Source organism: Triturus cristatus, chromosome 8, assembly GCF_964204655.1.
Source record: "Triturus cristatus chromosome 8, aTriCri1.1, whole genome shotgun sequence".
NCBI lineage: Eukaryota > Metazoa > Chordata > Amphibia > Caudata > Salamandridae > Triturus > Triturus cristatus.
This window is the reverse complement of record NC_140591.1, coordinates 1616826652-1616852509: the sequence shown is the minus strand read 5'-3', so window position 1 is coordinate 1616852509 and position 25858 is coordinate 1616826652. Positions and strand designations below refer to the sequence as shown.

At 47.5% G+C, this 25858-nt stretch overlaps 1 protein-coding gene across 1 annotated transcript in view; it reads right to left on the bottom strand.

Moving 5' to 3' along the window:
• Positions 1-25858, bottom strand: part of DNHD1 (dynein heavy chain domain 1) — an 856151-nt gene that overhangs the window by 43644 nt on the left and 786649 nt on the right. Inside the window, exon 41 of the mRNA XM_085623548.1 lies at positions 5683-5774. Coding sequence (XP_085479674.1) covers positions 5683-5774 — 92 coding nt within the window. The remainder of the gene's footprint in view (positions 1-5682; positions 5775-25858) is intronic.

Sequence of the window (25858 nt, the reverse complement as noted above, 5' to 3'; positions counted from 1 at the left end):
TCGACCTTTTTGTAGTAGGGGGTGAGTCTGGGGAACCCCTGCCGCCAACAAATCCAAGTTTGAGAATGCAGCAGCTACCTCTCAGACCACCGCGAAACCCTGACTTTGTGACAGTGGTAGCCACCCAGGTGAGAGGTCGGAATTCTCTTGTCTCAATTGTTTTGGGCTGACACTGTGGCAGTACAGTGGGTGCTTCATGTGGTTTGGGGAGGGTTACAGATTGGTTTTGTGGTCCCCCCCCGATATTTTTTAGGAGTCTCCTTGTCCGGTGAAGGGCGAGATGCCACGTGCTTTAATGGACGGAATTCTGATGCTCCTGGTTGACGTGGCTTTCATTCCTGTCGGTCCTTATCAAGGAGGAGGTGGTATGTTCTCTTATCTTTCTTGTGGATTGACATTTCGGTGTTCTTTTTCCTGTGGTGGATTTGCAAGGGCTAATCGTTTATACCCCATGTTTAGTTTGAGACGCTGCCTCTTCTTGACATGGGTTGGGGATTACATTCTTCCTAATTTGGATGCCTTGCTGTTCACTGCTTCTTTTTCGATGGCGGTACACCAGGTCTAGGTGGTCTGCACTGTGTTATAATTTCATGGTGTCTTGGTGACCCTCAAGTGGTCTTTTCTGGTCCCGCCGCAAGGTTTGACTTTCGTTGGGGTACTTTTCAGGTCATTGGTCAGGTTGGCTTTGCTACCGGTGGCCCGAGTGATGTCCTTGGTGACATAGTTTAAGGGGTAGCTTGCACAGCAGTGTCCCCCGGTGATTCATTGGCTATGTCTCCACTGCTTCTGTTATGGTTCTTCCATGAGCAAGTCTTTGTATGTGTCCATTGCTCAGCCATGTCCTTTCTCACTGGTTGCCGAGTTCTCAGGCTAGCACTCGGGGTTCTCCAGTGACGGCACTGTATGGGAGATTTTGGGTTGGTAGAAGTACAATGTAATTCCTTTCTTGGACATCTTTTCCATGTTGTAACCTCTGAATTGTGACAGTGGATGCCAGTCTGCTGGGCTGGGGTGCTACTATGGAGGTTTGTCTGCTCAGGTGATGTGGTTGTGGGTTCAGTCTTCCTGATCTTCCTGCTATCGGGAATGGGAGGCTGTTCAGTTGGGTCTCCTTGCCCCCCACTTGTCGTGGGTCAGTTCGGGCAACAGAGCGGTCATGGGGTATGTGTCCACCAGGGGGTTGACGGGTGTTGTCTCTCAGTCGTATGTGTTTGGACATTTGTGACTGGGCAGTTCTAGAGCTCTGGTCTTTGTCTGCGATTTCCTTGCTCTGGAAGGTGTGCTGGGTTATGGAAACCAGGTCAGCCGGGTGTTTACCTTGATGGGTTCTTTTTCCTTGACGCTGTATGTGTTTCGGCGTTTGCGGCATAATCAGTTTTTTGGGGGGGTTGGACTTGTTTGCCGCAGTGATGTCTGCCAGACTGCCATGTTTTTGCGACGTTATTTGTTGCCAGACAACTTGGAGGGAGGACGTGATGTCTTTTGTTTGACTATGAGACTGTTGTATTCGTCCCCAGGAGCCACAAGCCTAGAACAGGAGGAAGGTCGTCCTCCTACCTAGCCGCCAAGGCCTGGAACACCCTGCCCCTTCACCTCAGGCAATCAGCGTCGCTGACCCAATTCAGGAAGGACCTCAAGACCTGGCTCTTCGAAAGATACTCCACCCAGTCCGACCAGCAGCTGTCCTCCCCCAGCACCTTTAGACCCTCACATGTGAATAGTCACGCTATACAAGACTCTGATTGAGTGATTGGTTGTATGTGCTTCCCCCAGTTCCATTGCTTCCCAATGGGTTGCAGGTGATCAGATTGGGCATGGCCTTTGTGCTTCTGATGGTTACGGGATGGCAGAGGCACCCGTGATCTCCCCTCTTGATAGTCTTGGCAGTCTAGCCCCATTGGGTGCTTCCTTGTCGTCTGTGCCCGCTACCGGGTCCGTGGCAGCCGGTCACCATGTTCCAGTCGTTGCGCCTTTTGGCCTCGTTGTTGTGGGGTTGCACCTGATTTTTTTTTTTTTAAATCTGTTTTTATTAATTTTCAAATCAACACATGGCCCGCTTACAGCAATAATCAATGTCCACAACTTGCATCGTATGATCAATCCCATCACCCCATGGTCTTTCCCACTGAACCATTATTGTTTTACAATTTTAATATAGTAGTACCTCCTCCGCGGTAATCTTCACAGTGGACTCATGAATGCTTTAATAAAACATGTGGTTAGGTTCTTCAATGCCTACAATTGCCAATACAAATCTTATAACTTTACAATAAGCCATCACAATCAAACCCCCTCCCTCTGCCGCCAGTGTGTCCAACCCCCTGATCACCTAGTACAATAACAGTATCAGTTCCTTAGCGTCATGGTTCAGGATATTCAGGGGACAATATCACCCATTCTTACTCCTCTTAACCCCCCATTCTATCGTCACAGGGCTAGACCCATGTTCCCATGTCTACTCTTAGGCCCTCATTGGGAGCCCATCAAAGCCTCCCCAATAGGATCCCCCTCTGAGTCAGACCCTGGAGTCTGCAGCGCTATTACTAATGCTTCCCACGCCCTTGCTGCTTCCATCACCTTCTCATTATTAGTGCGTATAGCCTGTTGCAATCTAACTGTGCCCTCACTCCAAGCCCATGTAAGTTCTGATTTCCACTTCCCTATGCTAGGCCCTCGTCGTGACTTCCATCGGGCCGTGATCTCTCTCTTAGCTAGTAACAGATCTAAATCTATAAACTTGCTCATGATTTTTGTTTTGGGAGAAACCAATGCAAAATACAAGTGCCTATGTCAGCCTCTATTTATCGCTCCGTAACACCACAAAGCAGTTCGACGACCTCCTGTCAGTACGTTCCTAACTGTCCGCAACTCCACAACATGTGATGGAGCTCCGCCCCCTCCAGACTTCTGCGTGGTCACTGGGCCGTGTCCATCCGAAAATACCGGTTGATCTTGGCCGGTGTTAAATAGACCCTATGCAATATGAAGAAGTGTATTAGCTGAAACCTAGCATTCTTAGAGCTCTTCCAAGCCCTCCGAATCAACTGCGCCCACGTAGTGTCCGGTATTTCTTTCCCAAGGTCAACCTCCCACTTTGTTTCTAGGTCTTGCAGAGGTTGCAGGCCTACAGTGACCAGTCGCCTGTAAATACAAGTGACCGCCTTAAACGTCCCCGCCGCCATGAATACATATTGGCATATCATAGAGGTCTGTGGCTCCGATAGCCCTTCCTTCCAGTGGGGTTGGACCTGATGACTGGAGGGTGTTCTAAGGTGGTGTCTGATCTGTTTTCCGCTATCCTGCTGTCCTTCTATCTTGCGCACTTCGGCCCAGCATTTCCCTGCTTTTGGTGCTTGGTGTGATCGGATGGGTTTGGATGTTGAGAATGTTAAACCGATGCGAGTGCTGGATTTTCTTTTGTCTGATGGTTTTGAGTGGGGGTTGGCCTCTTCTGCTCTTCGGGCTAAGTGTGAGGCTCTTGAGGCATTTGGGTATCCTTGTTTGGGTTCTCTGGAACCCCTTGTGTCTCACTTTATGGACTCTTTTGGGCTGCAACGCCCAAGGCCAATGGTGGCGGTGCCTCCTTGGGTTTTGCCTTTGGTGTTCTGTGCCTTGCGGGGATGCGGTTTGTTCCTCTGGAGTCAGTTTGGCTGTAGTTCATGGCCCTTGAGGTGGTCTTTTTGGGGACCTTCTTGTATACCTGACACGTTGGTGTGTTGGGCTCTGTGGGCAAAACCACATTTGCATTTTTGGCTGCTGGGTTGGTCTTGCAGGCTCACGTTCCCTTTGTTCCAATGGTTGTCTCTTATTTCCATGGGTATGCAGTGGTAGTGCTCCCTGCGTTTTTTTTGCCCTGTTCCAATCTCTCGGGTTGAAGTTTTGTTCAATCGGTTGGGTGTGTTTTGGGTGATGTTGAGTTACCTGTCTCGGACTGTGTGGTGGTTGGTTTCTTTGTGCCCTCTGGCCCGGTGTGGAATGGGCTGATACCCTCAGGCTCCACCATTTGTGGGCGGATTATACAGGCTTCTGTTGGGCTTCTGATTCCCTGAGCTGAGTTGTGGCTGGATTCGGGGATGGTCTGCTGGATCCGTGGCAGCTTCTTGCCTGCTCTCAGAGGGGTGTCCATGATGGGTATCTGTGTTGCAGCCATGTGGGTGGCTCCTCCTACTTTATGGACCTCTTTAGGTTGGAGGTTGTTGTTTGCTACTTCTGTGCTACATTCCAGTTTGGTGTATTATATATGTGTGGGAACATATTGTACTCTTTTGTATTGGACTGTGTTCTGCAATTTCTTCCATTGGTTTATGTATTCACTGCTGCTTGATGAAGCTGATTCTTCCTTTGGTATCATTTCATTGTGAAATTACTGTGGCGAGGAAGACGGACGAGGTGGTAATGCCCCAGTTACTTCTCAGTAACCTTCATTACTCCGAGTCCTAGTCTTCCTTGCCACAGTATAGTTTCCATTCCTCCCTACCCCATTGCGTATGGCTTCATTTTTTTGGTTGTCACTTTGAAGACTCGATCTACAGTGGGTGGACTTCCCCTTTATAAGAGGAAGAGGAAGTCGGCCATATTGGAGGGATGGGAGGCTAGTAGGCTAACCTTTGACTTGGGAGATTCTGTGGGAGGCTAAAGCTCATTGTGTAATAACTGTGGCGAGGAAGACTAGGACTCAGAGTAATGAAGATTACCGGTAAGTAACCAGGGCATTACACCATTTCAGATCTTCATTACTATACGCTCACCTGTGCCTTCCTCACTTTCTTACCTCTGATCGAAAGGCTACAACGCCTCTCTTCCTATTTACTGCATCTAATACTTGTGCACCTGATGCACTAGGACACCCTCAATATGAACATGTCTAAGTACAACTGCTTGGTTTACAAGATAATGACAAGAAGACAAGGCATACGTGAATTGGTCTAAGATGCATAATTCCCTGGATCTTCTGTAGTTCGAGGCGAAGCACACACCTCCAAGGTGCTTTTCTGAAAAGTCACAAACTTTCAGCAGAACATATGCTTAGAGCACATGGACACAACATATCAACATCTGATCTTGAGAGCTACTGATACCGGAGGCATGGGAGCACACGTTACCATCAATGAAGCCCGGTGAGTCTGGCTCGAAAACAATTGTACGCCAATGCAAATTCAGGACTTCATTAATGCAGACATCACCCTTAGATCATTTTCCTCGAGCCCCCAAAACAAACAGGAGAAATAAGAAACTGAAGCAAGAAGATCAGCAGAAAGACAATAGAAGAGACGTGAGATGTGGTGAAACTGCTCAGTAAATAAGTGCGGAAACGGCAACAGAAACATACAAGGTCACAGATCCCCCGTGGAAGGATCTGTCAACCCAGTGGATGCTGCTACTTCCTACTTAGAATGAGAAGCGGCCATGCAACTAGTAGAAAACAGGACTATGACATGCAAGCAATAAGCTTACCTTACCGTATCACTGCGGGGTGAAGCTTGGTGAGAAATAACAAACATGAGATTAATGCATGAGACTGTGATATGGAGCGAGAGCCAATATGAAATGTAGAGCAGCCATCTCTGCCACGAGGTCTACTGGCAGTGAGTCAGATAGTAGGAAGAGTTATGATGAAGATGGCTGGACCATGAGAAGCATCTGACTCTCCCCATGGAATCTGTAACCAGTTCCCTCCATTACCTGCTAGAAACACCATGGCTTCCTCCAGATCATCACACAGGTTCCACACCCTCTCCAGGACGCCGAGGGCAGCAAACAGGTCCGCCTGGGTCCTACACCAAGAACAACGATGTGTTAGTCCAAAAAACAGAGAGGCTTCTATTGGTTCTGATGCTTACAACCAATGGGAAACCACCCCAGGGCAGGGTTATTTGTTGTGGACAATGCCCAGTATATGAAGATGGAAGACACATGACAAAGAGCTGATTTGTGTAGACTGGATGCCAGGCTTTAGTAGGATTCTACATCATGTGCCACATCCAACTGCTGGCACCTCACCTTCAGTCATTTAACACCATCATCACGATCTGAGCAGCAAAAGAGCACTGCTCCCAAATTCTGATTAAATACATGAACAAATAATAGGTATGTTTAACATGCTATTTATTACATTTACTGAGTGGGCGGGGCATAACTGGTGAGAGGAGAGCCATGATTGGCTCATCCTGCCCCGCCTCTCACTCAACACACCAATGGCAATAAACAGCATATTCACTCTCAGCAGATCTGCATGTGGGGTGTATGCCATGCTGGTTTCTATGGTTAGAAGTTGTAATTAAGGGCATTTATCGAGCATCAGACCAGAAATCTCTGCAAGGGCATACAAGGGCACTACATTGGCATCATGAGTATAATCCCATGTGTTTTCCCTATGTTTTCCAAACTGCAAGCACACATGGATCCACACAATGTCTGATAGATAACCAGCAGTCAGGATTCTGTTCTTCCCATGAGAGTGAAAGCACCTTATTGAATTCCCCAGTCAATATTAAATACATCATAGGCCTGGGGAGCCTGGCCTAGGTCCTTGGAGACTGGATGCAGATCTAGTACTTGCGGCACTAAACTATCTAAAACTGGAATCCTTGAAGCTGGAACTCTGAGAATTTGATCAACTCCTCAGTGTGACCCAGCATATTCTGGTCTTTTTGTGTTTAGAGCTTTGCTATTTGCTATTCCTACACTTTTCATGTGTACCCGTCAGTATCCAGCCTTTCTCCCTTGGAATATTTGCATATAATTAATATAGTTGCAAAGTAAAATCCCAGTCCTATGTCAGGGAATCCGGATTGACTGGACTTCACATTTCTAAGCACCGCTTGCACCTGGGAAACCTTGTGAGTGTTTCACGACTGCTGCATTTGGAAGCTGGGCATTGAGGGCAGATGTGCGGGCATTTCTGCCAAAGAAGGCGAACACCCACACATTGGTCGGAATTTACTTCTTGCTGCAGGTAGTTGTCATCTATGAAACATATGAAAAAGTTTGTTTACAGGGAGGGGCGGTAGCCCCCTTAATTAATGAGAATGTAAGTAAAGGATTTCCTTGGTGAAGAAATAAGAACAAGCATTGGCAATACCAACAGGTTTGACTTATAAGTGAAAGTGTCTCTTCAGTCAGTGGTGAGATTAGATAATGAATACATCGGCAGAAATACACTTTGTCACGCATCATTCATTCATGCATCTGTTCATTGACCCACTGACTTACTCTTGCATTCAACCACTTACTGATCCACAATAAAATACACACACTAAAATATTAGTGGACAGTTTCCTTGCAATGGTGTTGTACATAGTGAACAGTTGTTTTAAAGTTAAAATATGGCCACCATTCTTAGCAGCAACACGATGGCTAGCATTGAATAGCAAAACAATTACACACTATGGATAACACCATTCCAAGATGGCTGTCCGGTTTACAAGCAGCAGCCACACTGCAGATAAAAAGTGTCTGCCTGTGTTTTACACAAGGAGACATATTTGAGGGACAGCATCTCAGTGCTGTATTCATATGCCTGCAACCCAAAGCAGCTTGGGGTGGGGCCTACTCAAGAGGAGAATCACACCATAGGATAGTGGCGGCTGGTGACATTTGTGAGGCGAGGCGTAGCGTAAACGTGCTGATGAGTGAGCTGTGGCGAGCGAGCATAGCAAGCGAGCCTGACTGCCATAAGACGGGTGGGGGCGTGGGGGGTTATCCCCTGAGATCATTTTGAAAAAAACAGTGGGAAATGGTGTATTTTCAAGCAAATTTTAGAAAGCAAAAAGGTTAATTAGACAGTTGTGAAAGTGTAGTTATGACATCAATAAAGAGATTTCATATGATAATGATGTAGGTAGCTGTCTTTTCTTTTTCTTTTTTTATAACTCTTTTTATTGAAATCAGAGTAAGACATTCAAGAAAGGCAGTATACACAAGTAATAGCAACATGATTATGATACAAGGGGGACGCAGAGCACAGTAATTGCAAGTCAGCAATAGAATGATCACTGTTCTAACATGGTCAGACCCCGTGTGACAGCATCTTCTTTCGTCGGAGGGGGCACACATATCCCTCCCCTATAGTTATTCCATTTCTCCCAGATCTGCGTCCACTTGGTGGGGCACCCCCTAGTTTCATATATGGTCTTTTCTGTGACCATGCACCAGTCCATATCGTTACCCCCAGTCGACTAAACGTGGCAGGTCCCGAGCCTTCCAAAGTCTCACAATGTTCCGCTTCGCCACCATCAATCCCAGAGTTACCCAGATTCGCTCCTTGGAGTTCAGGTCTGTCGGGCCCCAGGCATTTAAGATGACCAGCTTAATATTGCAATCAATCTTCTGCCCCAACACCCCTTCCATGCGTCCCACTACTGCCTGCCGCCCAGTACCTTTGGATAACCGTGCACTCCCAGAGAGTGTGGATAAAGGTGCCCTTTTGCTCGCATTGCCTGGAGCAGCCACCCTCTGTGCAATAGCCCATTTGAACCAATAAAGAGCCAGACAAATAGGATCTATGCAGGAGTTTCAGCTGTATTAGTCGGAGCTTGGAGGAAATGGCCACCTCCCGAGAAGAGGCATTGGCCGCCAGGCACTCTTTGTCATCCAGTCCTGCTACGTCATGTTCCCAGCTTGCCCGCAGCTGGACTAATGGATCAACCGTATTGTTAATCAGTTTTTTATAAATAAGTAATATGGCCTTCTCCGGCAGGTCCCCATCTAGGACTCTATCCTCAAGAGGAGAGGACTCAGGGATTGACTCTCCTCTGGGGAGTACGGCGAGCAGAGCATGTCTAATTTGCAAGTACCTAAAGTATTCAGATCGCGCCAGTTCATATTCCATCTGTAGCTGGGTGAAGGGAATTATATCACCTGACTTCCACATGTCTCCCACCCTCGATATGCCTATAAGGTCCCAACAATCAAAGTCCTTCGAGTGAATCAGCCTGCCCAACTGCTCGCTGTGCCAGAGTGGTGTGGCCTGTGTGATCTTACCTTCCCACCCCAGACTTTTCGTGGCTGCCTTCCACACCTGTACCGCATGCCCGGTGGGTCCAGTCAAAGCTGGCTTAACCGAACGCGAATATAATGCCCTTTCAAAGGTCCCACCCGGTAGAAGCCACCTGTCGATCTGGAAGGCAAGGTCACCCTGCGGTCTATATGTGCACTGGTTAATTGCTGCGAGGTGGGATGCCCAGTTGTATTTTTTAATGTCCGGTAGGCCAATTCCCCCATCAAACCACCCGAGTGTGAGCTTGCGAGTGGCAATGCGGGGGGGAAGGGGGGTTACCCTCCCAAAGCAGGTCCAGTAGAATGCAGTCAAGTTCCTTGAATTATGTGGAATCGACATGGTGCAGAGTATTTTGCAGAGCGTACAAGAATCTAGTGAGGGACATCATCTTGAATAGGGCTGCACGCCCCAATAGGGACAGAGGGAGTGATTTCCAGTGCCGGATATCGCTGTTGAGGCATAGCAGGGGCGGCTGAAGGTTACGTTCATAAAACCGGGACTGGTCTCTAGAGACCCAGATCCCCAGGTACTTGAAGCCGTCTGCCGCTTCCATTAACTGGAATCCACGGGGAAGCGGAGGCATCGACCCATATAGGACATAGAGCACTGACTTGGTCCAATTTATTTTGCAGCTAGCGAATTTGTCAAAAACCCAAAAAATGTTCAAGACCCTGTTTAGGGAAGCCGCCGGAGATGCCAGGTAGAGTAAGATGTCATCCGCGTATAGAGAGATGCAGTCCTCCCAGCCTGAGGTCCACTTGAGGCCCCTGATGAGGAGGTCTCTACGGACCCACATCGCCAGTGGCTCGGAGGTCAGGGCGTAAAGGAGCGGGGACAAGGGACAGCCCTGCCTGGTGCCTCTGCTGAGGGCAAAGGTACAAGACTTTCTGTTATTGACTACTATTTGAGCCAGTGGCTGCTGATAGAGGAGCCGAACCCAACCAATATATTCCTGGCCCAGACCTAGTTTCTAAAGCACTGCGAACATGTAGTGTCACTCAATGGTGTCAAACGCCGTGGCTGCATCAAGGGACACCACCACTGCATCTGCCCTAATTGTCATGGCTCGGCATAACACACCATGGATTCTGCGCAGGTTGAGGGAGGTGCTCCTGGCAGGCATAAATCCCGACTGGTCCAGGTGAACTAAGCGTGTAATTACCCTAAGTAATCTAGAGGCAAGGACCTTCGCCAAGACTTTGGCTTCGCCATTCAGCAGTGATATCGGTCTGTAGGAGGAGCACCTGTTGCTTGGTGCGGTTTGCCCTCCATGTGGATAACCACGATAGTTGTGAGTCTCTGGTCGGAGGGTAGTATTCCCCCGCCTTACTTTCTAGAAACACTTTAGTAAGATAAGAAGCAATCTTGCCCGAGGTGAGTTTAAACAATTCTATAGACAAGCCATTAGGGCCGTTGCTTTACCACCACGCAGGTCATGGATAGCCTTTTCGACCTCCGTGCAAGTGATTTCTTGGTCAAGATCAGAGGGTTTGTCTTCGCTGAGCACCGGGAGCGCAATATCTTTCAGGAAGGAGGATGTCTCCTCCTCCGTGTGTAGTGATTAGGACGTATAAACGGCCTGGTAGTACTGGCCAAAGGCATCAGCTATATCTTGTGTTGCAGTAAGACGGATCCCGGAGTCCATCTCTATCACCACGCGGTGAGCCTGGTCTCTACGGTCCAGCCAGGCCAGCAATTTGCCAGCCTTGTCACCGACCTCGTAAATTCTGCTGAGTGTGGCTCTGTGCTGTGACCTGGCCGCATCGGAGGCCAAGTGTGTGTATTGCTTAATTTTGATATGCAGATCCTGCTGTACCTCATCTGAGTGTTGCACCTGCAGTGCCCCCTCTAAATGTAATATTTCACTTTCCAGGCGGGTCATGCCTGCACGCTTCTCTTTCCGCAGGCCCGCACCACCCCCCGAATTACAACCTTATAGGCCTTCCACAGCATCACAGCCGAATCTACTGATCCCTCATTCTCTTGAAAGTAAAGATCAGAGTCACCCATGATCCTGTCACTGATCTGGGAAACCTTGAGATACCAAGGGTTAATCGGGGCCGTCTGGCCTACAACGGGCTCACCCACCTCCAATCTACAAAGAATTGGTGAATGATTGGAAATTGGCCTGGCTAAGTGCTGTATTTCTTTAATACTGTCAATCTGATGCACTAACATCAGGACATCGCCAATTCGGGACATGCTGCGGTGTGCTCCTGAATAGAATGTATACTGCTGCTCAACAGGATGTAATCTCCTCCAAACATCTACCAGGCCCAATGACTCAGAAAACTGTGGATCTGCATCCGGGAGGGGGCAGGACCCTCTGGGGCCAGCGATCAAGGGAATCAGAAACCATGGAATTTTAATCGGCGCCAATCAATACTCTGCCCTCTGGCAATTCTAAAAGGAGACTCCCGTAGTCTGCAAAGGCCTGGGCGCGCAAGCCTGGTGGCATGTAGATAGAAATTAGGTTAATTTTACTCCCCTCCCAGGTCCCAGAAGTAGCAACGAATCTGCCCAAGCTATCGGTCTGGATATGGTCGATTGTCATGTTGAACGATTTTCGCATCAATATACCCACTCCCTGGGAACCGGCCCCAAATAGGGGAGAGGAGTTGGCCTAACGGCTAGGGCAGTCGACCTTGAATCTGGAGAACTGGGTTTGAGTCTCGGCAATTACGCTGAACATCCTGTGATTCTGGGCAAATCACTTAATCTCCCCGTGCCTAACAAAAATGAATGTGTCCTCATGTAATGCAACTGGTGCTGTGTAAAGCGCTCTGATACCCGATTCGGGTCAAGTTCGCGCTATATAAAACTCTGTGAAAAAAAGAAATGCTGAATGCGCCACCAGCTTAAATCCCATTCTCGACATGGCCTTACAAGCTTTACCAAGCAAATGTGTTTCCTGTAACAGAATTACGTCGGGGGAGTGCTGCTTCAAAAATTGGAGCACTATGCCCCGCTTGATCTTGTCCCCCAGTCCGTTCACATTCCAGGACAGCAGTTTGAGCCCTTGTTTAAATGCCATGCCCATCATTACCCAGAGTGTGGTTGTGCGGTCGCAAGGAAAACCCACCGTAGGTGCCATCGGTATACACAGTGCCCGATGACTAACCCCTCCCGATGTTCCTTGATGCCACATTAGTAAGAATGTGACTTTGTGAGAGCACGTTCTGGTTGGAAGCGTGTCACTCGAATTGCACTCCGGTGGAGAAATTAATCAAGCGAAGTTTGTATGTAATTCATCGATTTATTCAGTTCACATGAATTTAATCATTCCTTTGAAAAGGTATCGTTATCACTGACGATTGTACATCACAAACGAGTATATTGTATTCATAACTCGGTATAGCCCAATGCATTTCGGGCCGGTACGGCCCTTCGTCAGGGGCAGCACTAAAAGGGAGGATACAAGGGAACAGCTTTTACTCAATATGAAAGTATCAACATTGTAAAGAGCAAAGTACAAGAAACGTAAATTAACATTCCAAATTAGCAGGTTTAACTGGAAAAACAACGAACAAGAGTGTGTACAGAATTCGAGAAGTGTACTTGAAGTAAGGCGATGGTGCGTTGATGCATGCGTTGTACTATGTCAAAGAACAATTGTTTTAAAAAAAGAATTGTGAGTAAGATGAATTCGAGTCGGTGGTGAGTCGTGTAAAACGAGTCTAGTGTTTGGCTAGATTACGTGCGGACAAAGAACAGCAATGAGCATGAAACCGTATGAGAGAAAAAATAAATAACGTAAGTGGGAAACGTGACAAGTGCAAGTGATCAAATTGTGACGGGTATAGAGATAAATTAGGTAAACGGAAATTACACGAAAATCAAAGGAAAGGGGTGATAGAAGAGTTTGGGTGCCAACTGAGAAAGAGCGCCAAAAGTGTGTTAGTAGACGCAGAGCAGCGCGAGTATAAAGAAGCATAACGGTGTCATCAAATAGCGTATTCTACTTACGTGATGCTAGATCGTTCAGAGCAGAGCGGTCAAAGGTGCCGGTTTCTCAGCAAGTCAATAGACTGTAAAACGCGCGCGGTTTTTAAAGGGTGTCAGGTGATAATTATCACTAATCAGGTGTGGGAGACTGCATAGCCAATCGTGTGCGTCGATGTTAGTCAATGTGTCATCCAACGTGTGTGACGCCGATAGGTTAGTTATGGAAGGTGGAGGCCAATCAAAATAGGAAAATACAAGCCTGTTACAAAGTAATAGCGACTGCGTAGTAGCGTGTAAGAAGTTACGTAAATGGTAGAAAGTGTGTATACGATCAAAACGTGATAGTGAAACAGTCAAAGAGAAATGTAAAAAAACGAAAAACTGAAAAGACACAAGTGTACAAGCAAACGTAGTCTGGAAAAAAGTAGTGAGCCCAATGGTAAGTAAAAGTCATGTCAATATGTTAATCCAACTGGTAACAAAGTAATATGAAATGAATAAATAAGAGTGTGTGCGGGGTAAATACAGGAACCAAATAAGAAAATATAGCACATAATACGATGGTAAATGCAGACATACAGTACACTGAAGGATGCTGACATACAATACTCATAAATGATAATAACTGGTGCAACAAGTAGCTGGCAAAATAAACAACTAAGGTAAAACATCAGGGGATACAAGGTTGTGGGGTCCCGGGTCTCATGGGTGTATGCCCATATGATTCATATCAAGGTGTATTCAGAATATCGGAGAACAAATCAGAGTCAAAGAACATTACAGAAAGCAACCTAGATCAAAACGATCATTAAGTCCTTTAGGATGAATCGAATCAAGTTTGTTGATCCAAAAAACTTCACGTTGTAATAGATGTTGGGTATTATTTCGTCCTTTTATGATCGGTACTTGTTCGAGAATCAAGAAACGTAGTTGACAAATGTTATGTTGTAAACGATCAAAATGGGTAGCAATGGGAGACTTTGACTGGTGAGTGCGTATGTTGCTCTTGTGTTCGTTCAGACGAATACGTATTTTTCTCTCCGTCTTGCCCACGTAAACAAGCCCACAGGGGCATTTGAGTAAGTAGATGACGTTCTGTGTGTTGCACGTGGCTGTTACGGATAAGTTTATGGGAAAACCTTTATGAGGGTGTGCAATCTTATTACCCTTGATAATGGAGTTACAGTTTCCGCAGTTCAAGCAGGGGATGGTACCTTTGAATTCACTGGTTTGCTCTTTTTTGGGCGTAGATAAAAGTTGTTTCAAATTTTGAGATCTTTGGTATGCAAATCTTGGTTGTGAATCAAAGATGTGTTGAAAGTCAGGTTCATTGCTCAGTATCGGCCAATACCTTAGCACAATTTTCTTGATTTGATGACTTCTCGTTGAAAATTTAGAGATGAACACGGATCTAATTTCTTGTTGGACCTGCGGTTTAGGTTGAAGCAAGTCCTGTCTGGTAGGGATATCGGCTTTGGTGATAGCATTTTCCAAGATCGTAACAGGATAGTTGCGTTGTTTAAATTTGTCTATACAAAAAGTTTTGCTAGATTCGTAAAGTTCATCTGAGCTGGCAATTCTTTTGAATCGTAACAACTGTGAATAAGGTAGATGTTTTTTCAAGGAAGGCTGACGAAAACTGTCATAATGTAGTAGGTTGTTCCTGTCGGTGGGTTTGGTGTATACTTGTGTGGTAAGTTGGTTTCCAGTGTTGGTAACAAGAGTATCCAAAAAGGTTACTGACTCTTGACTGATGTTATGGGTGAATTCGATTCGATGATCCACTGTATTAAGAATTTCTATCAGTTGAACCAGAAGGGTAGTCGGTCCTTTCCAAATGATAAAGATATCATCTATATACCTTTTGTAAAGAATCAAGTTGTTTGTCCAGTCAGTATTACAGAGAATATGATCCAGTTCAAAACGATACATTATAGAGATTGGCGTACGTGGGCGCTGCACAATTGCCCATGGATGTGCCTGAGCATTGCATATAGTACGTTCCAGACTATTCAAAGTAACTGTGGTAAAGTGAAAAATGAATGAGTTCCATGAGGAATATATTCAGATTGTTAGGTTTGTCAGTCTGAAGTAGAAATGATTCGATAGCTTCCAGTCCTTTGTCATGCGGAATTGATGTATATAATGACTTTACATCAATTGTAGCTAATGTAGTATCAGGGGTGATTTGATTCTGTATTGACTGTATGATGTTTAGGAAATCGGTGGTGTCCTTAATGTATGTTGACATCGATTGGACTAATGGTTGCAAATGTTTATCCAAGTATCTTCCCACCGGTTCATGAATTGAATTTACTGTCGATACAATGGGTCTAAACGGGGGTTTGGTTGCGTGTTTGTGGATTTTGGGTAACATGTATATATATGGAATAGCCGAATCTTCCTTGATTAGAAATCTCTTGTCTTCATCTTTGATGGTGCCTTTTTCATACGCATTGTTCACAATGATCTTGAGAATGTTTGTGAATTCCTTGGTGGGATCTGATGATATTGGCATGTAAATATCGGAGTTTTGAACATGTTCGTTGACATTGTCATGGTAAAAGGTAGAATCCATGATAACTAGGGCGCCCCCTTTATCGGCTTCTCTGAAGGTAATTTCAGGTTTGTTAGCCAGGTATTTAAGAGTATCATGTTCTTTGCGTGTCAAATTAGCAAAAGTGCTTTTGGTGTGGTAAGTAATCTTCATGAGATCTTTTTTAACAATTGTTTCAAAAGCATCTAGTGCTTTGTGGCTGGATGGAGCCATGAAAGTACTCTTGTTCCTTAGACCAAGTAACGTATTTTCACGAGGTGTATCCGGTGTTTGGATGATGTTGTGAAAGAAGTGTTTCAATCTTAGTGATCTCATGAATTTAAAAAGGCTGATTTCTGTTTCCAACTGGTTAGAATGGTAGGTGGGTACAAATGAAGTACCTTTTTGCAGAGTTTGTATTTGAAATTGTGTGAGAGTGTAACCGGAAATGTTGATTACTAAGTTTTCTGACTGCGTGTACTTTTTGCGATGGTTTTGGACGTGGACTTTCCTCTTGGATCTCCTGGTGGTTTTGGACCTGATCCTAAAAAATGTTGTCTATTAGTGCTGGTTGATGGTTCATCACTGGCTGCTTGTAATGATTCTGTTGATTCGGAAAACTCCGTGGTCGGTTTAGTGGGTGCACTGGAAGAAGGTCTGGTGTTAGCGGAAGAGTCGTCAGAGGATGTAGCGTCTGACTCAAACGTACGACCTGTTTGTTTGCGTTGTTGTCTTCTTGTGGCGTAAACGTCGGCCCAGGTGTAGACCTCTCCGAGCTTGTGACTTGCCATATCTTGAGTGGTGTCTTGTGTTTCATCGCTGTCGAGAACAAACCTGTTCGACCTGGCACCATTGACGTGGGTCTCCCTTCCATTTTTTGAAGTTGGTTTTAACATTCTGTGTTTGAAAATACCACTTTTAGAAAGTAGGTATTTTCTTGTCCAACCATCCAAACCTGCCTCTGCTAGGCTGTGTATTCCTTGTCTGGAGTTTGAGTGACAGGGGCTGGGGGATTCCAGGAGACAGTGTGAGTCAGCACAGGACTGAATAGAGAGATCTGCATCTAGATGGGTGGGATGGGTTGAACCTGGGACCTGAATAGGGCTGGGCCTTCCCTCCACAATGCTGGCTCCTGTGGTGTGTCTGATGTCCCTGCCCTGCACTGTGAAAGGAAAGTAGGAAACATGTCAACAAAGTGCTCCAGGACTGACCAGAACTGGCTTGGACTAGGCAAAGGCCTCTCTCCCTTCAGAGAACAAAGAGAAAATTAGTATAAATATTGGGACCCAGACCCAAGAACTTTAGATCACTTCTGGGAATCAAGATAACCCTTTGCTGAGGAGAAGAACCAGGAAGCTGAAGGAGGAGACTACCCCTGTGCTGTGTCTTTGGGGGTTGGCCTGCAGTGGTTGCTTCATTGCCAAAGAGAGGAGATAATGACTGAGTGTGCTTTGAAGAAGAATCTCCAAGGGCTTGAACTAGAGCTTGCCTCCTGCCTGAAGTCTCAGGGATACAAGACTTCACCAACCAGCTCCCCCCTGAATTCCCTTGCTGGGAATTGAAGTGCCTGCTGTTGTGCTGGGCCTTCTGAGAGACTGCGTGTTGGTGGGCGCTGGAAGCGCGACGCAACAATGAGAAGAGTATCGCCGCCGCAGCCGCTGTCATCGCATCGCTGAGGAAGCGAGCCGCCGCTGCCGCTGTCATCATCGCATCGCCGGAGAAGCGGGACGCTCCAATAGAGGTCATCGTCGCATCACCAGAGAAGCGCGTTGCAGGGCCTGTTGCGGCTCCAAAGATCATCGAGTCACCGCACGGCCGTCGGGCGTGTCGCATCACACCAATGATGTCGCATCGCAACCAAGACGCCATTTTGTCGCATCACACCGGAAAAGAGTATCGCATCGAGATGCCAGCGTGTCGCATCGCACTGGAGAGCAGTAAGAAACCGACGCATCAACTCCCCACACAGTAAGGAAGCGAGCATCCACTCCCCTGCGTGTAAGGAACCGACGCTTCACCTTCCCAGCAACCCTTTTGTTTTCTTTGCGCTACGCATCTAAGGTACATTGAGAGTAAAGTGTTGCATTTACGACTTGAGAGAACTGAGTTTTTTTATAAGATTTGAGAGACTATTTTTGAGTACAGTATTGTGGATTTTTGTCGTTTGGTCTTGTGTTAAGTCTATATAAAAATACTTATTTTTATAATACAACCTGTGTGGTGTCCATTTGTAGTGTTGTCACTGTATTACTGTATGTGTTCACAAATGCTTTACACACTTCCTTTGAGATAAGCCTGCCTGCTCGTGCCAAGCTACCAAGGGGGTGAGCAGGGGTTATTTCAGGAATGTAGCCCCTTACCCTGACTAGACGCAAGGGTCCCTATTTGTCACAGGTACCTATGCCAACTAGAGACCCCCAAATCAAACAAAACCAAAACTGAATAAAACTACCCCTCCCACCACAAGGAAAAAAACCTCATAGTAGCACTCAGGTTGTGTTTCATAATGGAGAGACTTAGTGCACAGGACCCCATCCCCCCAAACATACAAAACTCAACCCCCCTCCCTGCTTCCCTGCATGGCAGATTCGGAACCTCCCGCCACCCCAAACTTGCAGACTGCCTCTCGCCCACCCATTAAACTTGAAGGTGCGTGCGGGCAACCAAGCACCCACTTGGGACAATAAAGGCAAACAGTGAATCTATGAAACCAACAAAATACCCATAGTCACTTCGTTATGGAAACAAATTGGCAGCCTCTCATCAATGAAGCAGTCACTGGATCGCGGCCTGGCAGCGGGTTCAGCAACTGGAAGGACCCGGCCTCAGCCCAATCCAATAGTCAAGCGATTAGGGGCCATCACAGACACAAAATAACATACAGACCAGTTATCAGTCGCCTCCTGTTGCTGCGTCCCGTCCGCCCGAGGGGGAGCTTCTATCTGAATCCCCCTGGGCTTTTTCTCTACAGTTTCTCTGGGTGCGATTACTTTTCCGCCCCGCCGGGCGCCAGCCGTCCAGCGAGTCCCATGCTTCTTCGAGGATGGTGAAGAACCAGGCCATCCCCTCTGACTCCACCCTCAACTTTGCCGGGAAGAGCATTGCATATTTGACATTTTTATCTCAAAGCGCCCTTTTAACATCTAGAAAACTGCGCTGCTGCTGTTGCACCCTATGGGCGAAATCCGGGAAAAAAGTCACTTTACTGTTTTGAAAGTCGAGTGGGCCCGCTACCCGGGCTGTCTGCAGGATAATGTCTCTATTCCTATAGTTGAATATCCTGGCAACTATAGGTCTCGGGGGGGCTCCAGGTTTCGGCCTACCCCTGGGCACCCTGTGCACCCTTTCGAAGGAAAAGAAGTTTGATAGCCTCGTTGGTTTTAAGTAGATAGTGACTAGGTCTTCAACAAACTAGTCCGCAGACGACTTCTCTGCTCTTTCCGGAACTCTCAGTATACGGACATTATTGTGCCTTGATCGCCCCTCATACTCATCCAGTTGCGCCTCCAGTCTCACAGTCAGGGTATGGAGATTCTCCACTCTTCGCTGTAGAGTGGAAGTATCAGTGACCAGCAAACACGCTGTTGATTCTACATCCTTCAGTCTGGTGTTCGTGGAATGCATGTCTGCTCTGATGAGGGAGACCGTTGAAGAGACGGAGTCAATCCTTGACTCTAGCGACGTCCAGACCATAGTTATAGCTGTCAGGATGTCTTGCTATGTCGGTTCCCCCGCCTCTGTCTGCTGCTTCTCCGACCGGGCATCACCCCCCATTTGGGCTGGACCGGGGCCTTTGTCCCATGCGTATTTTTCCAGTTTGGACTGCATTGCGGCCTTAGAATTACGTCCAGCGGCCATGACCAGGCTTCACAAGGCTAGGTGCGAGTGACGGGAAAGGGCAGACAGGCAGGTCTTTATTGACGCGAAGTACAGCACTGTTGGATGAAGACCACACTGCAGAGCTGTGTATAAGACGGATGGGCCATTCACTACAGCGCCCGTGACCAAGTTAGAGGACCAGTAACTGAAAGTGCGTGGCGACAAGGCTCTTAGCGGAGTGCAGGCTGTCCCTTAGGCACCGGTGCACTTTCCGGCCAAGGAAATGTGGTAACACTGTGGTGCTGCCCACCCCTCACCACCACTCAACGAACCAGCGGGTCGACCCGCTCCTTCTGCCCCAACTGGATGATGGTGAATGCAGGTGGTGTTGTGGACCGTTTGGACGTGGCGAGGACTTTAGGCTGGAGAGACTCGGCGTTTCAGATGCACCTACAGCGCTCCTGCAACCAGACCACTGCGGTAGGAAAGGATCATTAAAACACCGCTGAGCACGGCTCTGCATTGTGCGTTGGGCTACAGGGCAAAGTCCGTATTCCCGAGGCCGCCACCCTCTTCACTCCGGGAGGGCCTCCGATACAGCTGTAATTGATGCGCCGTTACCGCTGCGGGGGGAGCTCACGGGGGCACTAATGGCGGTTAAATGTACTTTCTGCGGCTCCGGGAGACACAGCCGGGCCCAGCGCTGGGGTCTGATGTCTCACTCCCGGCGGCAGACGGGGTCCAAGGTATGCAGCGTTTGTCCCTCACCCAACTGTGTGGGTCCGATCATCCCCCGGGCCACATGATGCGTCCGCCCTTTCTCTAGCAAGGATGCGGCTCCTCCGATGTCTCTCTGGAGCTCACAGATGGCCCACACAGGCACCCCAATACATCAGGCGGGTGCAGGCACAGCAGTGCACACAGGAGTTCCCAACCTGGGGCAGAGCCACAAATGACGACCAGGGCCTGCACACCCCTCCTCCACCGCCGAGGCCGCTGCTACAGGCCAAGTGCATCGTCGAGTCGATATTGGCAACTGCTAGCTGGAATCAGCAGTGCCGCGGCTTAAACGACTCGTACTGGGTATGGGAACTCAAAACTGCCACTTATGCCTCATTTGCTTCGGATTTTCGCCGGAATGGGTGCGCTCGGTCAGAGCCGCCTCAAGAAACGGCCATGTTGCTTGACGGTTGGCCACGCCCCCCCTGCTTTTTCATTATAACCCCAGAACTTCAGTCCATTGGGAATGGTATTGATATGCATATTCTTATATACGACACGCCAAGAAGTCTCACACAATCAATCAATCAGGAGTTTATAAAGCGAGGCTACTCACCTGTGAGGGTCTCGAGGTGCCCCACAAAATATAGACATTGACAGAGATAGATTTCTGGTTCATTGCATCATAATTGCCAAAACTAGGGTCCGTATAAACACCGGGACATGTTTTATCATACACTAACACTACCAATCCGCGAATACATCAATGCTTCAATTAATATTGCTTTCCACTGCATCACATGAAATTGTTTGGTTTAATAAATGCTCCCGACTACTGTAGCACACTGAAGCAAGAAACATTGCTAACAACATTTCCCACCAGAATAAGACAAATCGATATGGTTACTGTGAAAAATTGGGTGTAATAAAAATTTGCATAGAGGTGACACGTTCATCATTCTCAACATTATAAATTCTCGTGATGTGACAACATGATTCCATGTTTTACCCATTCTCAGATTTGGTCGGAGGATACAACTGCCCAGGAGATGAAGCATGAATACCTATTTCATCCACCATGGAGCCATATTGTAATACTGAAAATAGAGCTATATCAGTGGTCTGCATGCTAGCAGAATTGTTGGAAATATTCTTTCAAATGAACCAATCGAATTGTCAACCTGGCACCTCATGGGATCACTTTCTACAGGCCGAGTCCAAAGTAATCTCTCAGTACTTATGGCGTTACTTAACAAACATACTCTGGTGCCATGGCATGTACTGTTTAAGGGAGTAGTTCAGTTCTAAAAAAAATCTTGGCACCTACAATTCGCACAACGTTTGCTGCAATTAGCAAAGAGTGTGGCACATGTTTTTTAAAAATATTACACTAAGAGGAAAAGGTACGGCAGAGGGCTAAAGGTACTGACCAAGCAGGCACGATTCCTGAGTGTTGCCGAACGTTGACACTTTTTTTTACCGTGCGGAGCCGTGTGCTTTCATATTTAACAAACACAAGGAGATGATGGACGGAGCGCTGAAACTTTTCAGACACTCACCACCAGTCTCAGATCTGGGTTGAATCCATCTTCGTTCTCTAGCTCACTTCGCCACCCCAGTACAGATCCAGCCATATGCAACCCCTGTCCCTAATGTGCAGGTGGAGAGAGGCCTCTAGTGAGCATGTCAGGCTGGCCGGAGAAAGGTAGCCATCGAACTAGACATGCGCACTTTGGGTCTAGGTACCGTGCGCTCGCTGGCTTCAGTTACTGGTGAGAGCCTGAGGTCACAGTGTGAGTCAAAATTGATTGAAAGCCCACCCACTTCACAGCCACTGTTACACCCGCGGTGAAGGCTGACTGCCGAGGGCGTGGAAATGAATGCATTCATGCAAAGTGTTTTACGCTAAGTCAATTTATATAATGCACATAAAAGGGGGGTCGGGCCAAAATAATGAGTGGGGCAATGCCCCAACGCTCAAATGCAGGAACCGCCCCCGCCATAGGGCCCCTTCACACCTCCTGATGTTAGGCTGGTTCTTCACTGGGAGCAGGATGCTTAGCCTTCAGCAGCATCCTCTGCTCGACCTTTATTGCATGCCCCTCCCCCCTCAAAACAAAATCATTAAAAATATCATTGCCAACAGATGCTTTGGTTTTGAAGACATACCCTCATCAACCCATAGGAGGATGGCTACTTTAAGAATGAAGAGGGCCATTTTTTCACAACTGGACCAGTATTTCCTATTGATTTGTTGGCTGTGTTGGAGTTGGCTACCATTAGAAGTGGTCCAGGGTAGCAGGTAGTGGGGTGTGTCAGTGCTAGGCTGCCATCCCCTAAGGCTTGGCAGAGTTGCATTGCGATTCTACTATTGTTACTTCAAATTAAGCAAGACATTGTTGGTGACAATGCCGCTGCTATCATTCGGCCGGCCCGGGTGAAAGCAATGGCACACCAGGATTGCCTGGGACAGCTGCCAGCCTGAGCAGCCGGGGTGCTGGCTTGTCCTTGCTCCACCTTCCGTGGGAGCTAGGCTCCCTTGGATTATGGTCTCGAGATGTGGAGTAAACCCATTTAAAGCCGTGTGAGTATTGCATCAGTTGCAATCTGCACTAATGCGTGTGTAAATCAGGCTGGTAGGTGGTATCATCAGTGGCTGCTTTGGGATCGCCCGCAAGTTAACACATTGTCTTAAGAAACCTGCAGCATGCATTTCTTCCATTCGAAGAAAGCATACTGAGTCTTATTGTACTCGATCTGGATGCAGTTTAAACCTTCATGCGATTGTGTCAATGAGTCTGGGTTGGTTGCTTGGCTTTGGGATATCAGTGCTATGACGTGCGGTGAATACAGAGGAAATGAGTGACAAGCAAGTGGCCCATTGGCACTGTCTGGGGAACTGAAGTATGCTTTAAAAAATAAAATAAAGAATGGAGAAGGAAAGAAGTGAAAGTTGATCTATAAAAGAAGAAGATGTGAAATTAAAGGACTGAGCCATCTAGGCGAATGTACATATGTGATCAGGCAAAATGCAGTGAATCACAGGTTAAAACAGCTAATGGTTGAAGTGAGCTGACCTACTGTCCTATGCTGTATGACGTCACGTAAGGGCGTAAGGCCCACTCACTTCCATCCTACGTCACGCACTCATGCCACGTTGCACATGCACGGTGAGACTCATCGATTCCACTCCATAATGTTGTGTATCCGGTGGATGGGTTACTCAGAGCCTTCCCTCTCTGACATGCCCCCTCTCAGAGTCAACATCTGACTACGTTTTAGTTGCCATGGTTGGGCACATCTGTTTGGGTCAACTCCCATTAGCGGTTCACTCTTATGTAGTTTCACGATTTAGCTCTAGTCCAATTGGTTTTCCCCGTAACGTTATTGCCTTAACTAGTGACCGAATGCCATATTGTACAAACTTACACTACATATCTGATCCACTGGCTGAATTCTACGGCTCTTCACCATTCTCATGACAAGCATTAATATCATTACCTGGAACACCAGGGGTATACATACTCCTACGCGTAGGGATTCTATCTATGTGTACTTACAGTGTAGGTCTGCCAGTATTGCTTTACTTCAGGAAACACACTTGACGAATCTAAAGGCTGCTCGGCTGTGGCGCCGCTGGCGCGGACATGTGTACAGCACTAACTTCTCTTCCCATCTAGAGGCGCTTTGGTCTGGGTGAGGGTCCCATGGGAAGAAGAAGAGGTGGTGATTGACCCTGCATGGGGTACGTTTGCCTTAAGGGTAAACTTAACGGACAGTCACTACTGCTGGGCTCAATCTATGCCCCTAACACGGAGCAGAATGCCTTACTTTGTAGCCTTTCGGCATTACTATCCCGCTGGGGGGATATCCCATGGCTCTTGGGTGGGGATTTCAATTCAGTCCTAGACGTTTCGCTTGATCGCTCCTTCCCACCCCTCACCCGCAATACAGCCTCTTCAAATGCACATGCATACCGCAGCTGGCTGGGGCACTGGTCCTTAACGGATGTTTGGCAAATGCGCAGCCCTGACTCACGGATATATATTATTTCTACGCACCAGTCCATAACCTGCATGTGTGGCTGGACCGCATACTGGCCTCAACAGCGCTGCTCCCCCCTAATTCAAGACACTGGGAATCTCGGCCGCAAACATTCAGATCATAATCCATGGACCATGCTGCTTAGTTGGGAAGCAAGAACTTCACCGATCCCAAACAGCTGCTCTACTTCCACAGCACTCTGAAAACGGCATTGCTTGAATACTTCAAACACAATGCCGGCTCTACGGGCTCCTCCTCGACAGAATTGGAGGCTTATAAGGTCACGACTAGAGAACACTGCCTGGGCCTCACATGGCGCATCCGCAAGCAACTAGACACCTCTCTAGCCGCTATTGAGCGGAAGCTCCTTGGCTTGGGAATATTTGTCGGTCACCCGCCCTGAAGCCAAAACACAATTGGATGTTATACAAGCGGACCGGTTAGAACTCCTTATAAGCCGCATTATCACAACTACTTAGCTCACTCAGTACGTACCCACCCACACAACGTCAGACAAGGCAGGTAAACTACTTGCATACCTAATTAAACAGGAGCGCCCGCACCGTCCTATACATTCTATTAGGGACGAGCTAGAACCCATAAGATATACACAACTGGACAGCTAACGTAGTCTCCTTATTGAAACCAGGCAAGAATCCCACAACCCCGGGGTCCTATAGACCACTAGCGATCTTAAACACAGACTATAAAATACTGGGGAAGATCCTCGCTAATCGACTTGCGCCCTACATTCCCACCTTGGTGCACTCAGATCAGAACGGATTCGTCCCAGCCCGAAACACCTGTCTCAACCTTCGTCGCTACTTCAGAGTGGCAGAATATGCTCCGCCGAATTGGCCCCACTCAGGCTGCCTGGTGCTTGACCTCGAGAGAGCCTTCGACTCTCTCAAATGGGACTTTCTGTTTGCAGTCTTGCCTAGGTTCGGCATAGGTCCCTTCTTTATTAACCTGGTCCGGCTGCTGTATAAGCACCCGACGATTCGCTTTAAAACTGGGCCCTATATCTCAGACTCCATATGTGTGGGTTGTGGGACCCATCAGGGTTGTCCGCTGTCCCCCCTCCTCTTCTCCCTAGCAGTAGAGCCTCTGGCGGCATATATCCGCAAACATGTGGACATGGGTATCCCCCCGGGAGACGGCATACACACAATCTCTTTGTATGTTTACGACATTCTGCTGTACGCCAGAGACCTCCACTCCATCCCTCCTTCTTTAGATTCAGCGCTTTCATTATTTGCCACTGTATCAGGGCTACGTGTCAATGCAGCTAAGTCCCTCCTTTTTCCGTTCTCTTTGGCCACCCTAGACCAGGGGTATTCACTGGGTGGGGTCCTAGTGCTGTGGTGTATTGACACCTTCTGGTACTTGGGTGTCCGCATATACCGGAACAAAGCCAATCTATTTGAGGGCAATATCACCAGAGCCACCTCCGCTATTCAATCGCAGATGGACTTCTGGAAAACTCTCCCATTGTCCATCTCTGGTAGAGTGGCCCTCACGAAGATGGTGGTCTTTCCTCGCCTTCTTTACTTTTTCGCCATCCTACCTCTCTATATCCCCCCTTCCTTTTTCCGTAAAATGGAAAAAATAGTCTGAGATTTCATCTGGGGGAGTCTAGGCATAGGGTTTCAATTAAGAAGCTTCATCTACCATTAGGAGAGGGCAGACTCACTGTGCCTAACCTCGAGCACTATTACCTAGCTGCCCAGTTGCAATGGCTAGCCAGATGTCTAGCTTCTCGACACTTGTCAGACACAGCCACTCTACAATCTCCT